This window comes from Chinchilla lanigera, unplaced genomic scaffold (assembly GCF_000276665.1).
Source record: "Chinchilla lanigera isolate Chin_1 unplaced genomic scaffold, ChiLan1.0 scaffold00002, whole genome shotgun sequence".
NCBI classification, from domain to species: domain Eukaryota; kingdom Metazoa; phylum Chordata; class Mammalia; order Rodentia; family Chinchillidae; genus Chinchilla; species Chinchilla lanigera.
In genome coordinates this window covers 22,634,244-22,636,439 of record NW_004955403.1, presented here as the reverse complement: position 1 = coordinate 22,636,439, position 2,196 = coordinate 22,634,244, and the positions used below count along the sequence as shown (strand labels likewise).

The 2,196-nt window shown below is 41.9% G+C and overlaps 1 protein-coding gene across 1 annotated transcript in view; it reads right to left on the bottom strand.

The window, feature by feature from the left end:
* The window catches only part of Mtnr1a (melatonin receptor 1A), a 22,355-nt gene extending 22,127 nt beyond the window's left edge, over positions 1 to 228 (bottom strand). Inside the window, exons 1-2 of the mRNA XM_005373892.1 lie at positions 172 to 228; positions 6 to 106 (exon numbers count right to left, since the gene is read on the bottom strand). Of these exons, the coding sequence (XP_005373949.1) occupies positions 6 to 106; positions 172 to 228 (158 nt within the window). The remainder of the gene's footprint in view (positions 1 to 5; positions 107 to 171) is intronic.
* Positions 229 to 2,196: the final 1,968 nt, after the last annotated feature.

The following is a 2,196-nucleotide window of genomic DNA, read 5'->3' as shown; positions in this document are numbered from 1 at the left end:
CGTGCCCGGCGGGGTCGGCCCGGGCGCCCCACCCAGGACCGCCGGGCCGCCCAGGCTTCGCCCCGACCTCGCAGTGCTCGGCCCCCTCGACCTCCAGCTGTCTTACCTGCAACATGGGAATGCAATAGAACCTAACTCACCCACTTGACAGTTAAAGGGGAGGGGGCCCACCTTTTCAGGCCAGTCCGACGCGGGACCTGTGTAACCTGCGTAACACTTGTGCGGCATGCTTCTGAGAATAAAATGAGATTATAAAAGAAATATGTAAAACAATATTTACAGATGCTAGAAGTGTCATCTCTAAAACGCCACTGAACTGATGTCTATCTATATCTAGACAGATAGATATAGATGTATCAGTTTACGCTGATACATACATCAATGTAAATTTGCTAGAAAATGGCTTAGCCAACTAGATGTATGCGGGGGAGGAGTGGCTTAAAACTTGCTGAGAATCACTAAAGGAAACTAACCTGCAAGAGGAACTTAAATAACCAAGTTCTCCTAGGGAAAGCTTGAAATTCTCATGATCTTTATATATTTATTTTATGCCTGCCCCCAGTGCTAAATGACCCTAAAATTCCTTTGAAAGGGTAGAAAGTGAGGGCTGTGGATTTCAGCATTAACGCTGACCTGCGGCATGAACGTCTAGAAACCTTTACGTCTCTGCCTCACTTCCCTGATCTGGCACGGGATAAGGAGCAGGGCTGTTGGCTGGATTAGCGTCAGCAGCGGAATGGTTTGCAGGTACGGAGAGGTCAAATAAGGACTGCTCTCCTTGGGACTTTTAGTGCTGGTTCCCCACCAACCCCCTTTCTGCTCTGGCTCACACCTCCTTTCAGCTGAACTTTGACCCATGAAGTAGAATGAACCCAGAGGCGGCACGGCTATCTAACGTCGTCCAACTCAGCGATCGAACTCTCCACCGCTCCACCTGTAGGAACAGGGCTTCGGCCGCATACCGAGGGGTAAATGAAAAGACAGTGATCTGCCACCAGACCAAGGTGTAGACACGGCTTTACTGCCGGCCACTTTTGGCATCAAGAACAAAGTACTCAGTTTCCCACATATAAAATGGGGATGACATCACCAACAGATCCTACCTTACACTGTGACTGTAAAGATTATGCAGCTGAAGTACATAGAATAGAGCCCGGTACCCAGACTCACTGAAGTTTATTCTTCTTATCTTCATTCTGGTGAAGAACAAACCTAGCCCTGTATTCAGTGTGAGTGCAGGCGCATGATGTACGGCACTATAGCATAGAAATTATAGCAGGAACCTCGGTTTTCAGTGACCAGATACATTTTTTTTAATTGACCAGGTACATTTTAAAGTTTTGTGAAACTCAGCATTTTTGAGACGTTTTTATTATTAAAAATTTCTATTCAAGAAGAGATTATAGTTGGAGAAATTTTTTTGGCACTTTGATCACTTTTTGAACTCGAGAAAATTGTGCTTTTAATAAGGCCTGTGAATAAAATTCTTTATTGGCTATATGAATTTAAAACATCTCTTTTAAAAGGCACTTACACTTAGGCCACCAAAAAAGACACAGTACGAAAGGATAATCTTTTCAATAAATGCTGCTGGGAAAAAATGGATTTCCATATGCAAAAGAAGGAAACTTTACCTTTATTTTATCCCACTTACAAAAATAAACTCAAAATTAATGAAAAACCTAAATGTAAGACTTGAAGCCATAAAACTCCTAGAAGAAAACATAAGGAACTTTTGCATATTTCACCAACAGCAAAAGTAACAGAAGAATAAATAATCAATGGGACCACATCAAACTGGGAAGCTTCTGCATAGCAAAACCAACACGAAAACAATGAACAAAATGAAATCAATAAATAACAAGGCAGCCTAAAGATTAGAAGAAAACACTTAGGAAACATATTTGATAAGGGATTAGTATTCAAAATATATAAGGAATTCATGCCATTCAACAGCCAAAAACCAAATCAACTGATCAACAAATGGGCAAAGGACCTGAATACCGTAAATATATTTCCAAAGAGAAAATATAAATGGCCAAGAAGCATATGAAAAGGTGCTCAGTGTCACTAATCTTCAGGGAAATGCAAACCGAAACACAAGAGAAATTTTCACACCTGTTAGAAGAGCTGTGACCAAAAAAGACAAAAGATACCAAGCGCCAGGTAGAGAAAAGGAGCCCCTGCACAGTACTG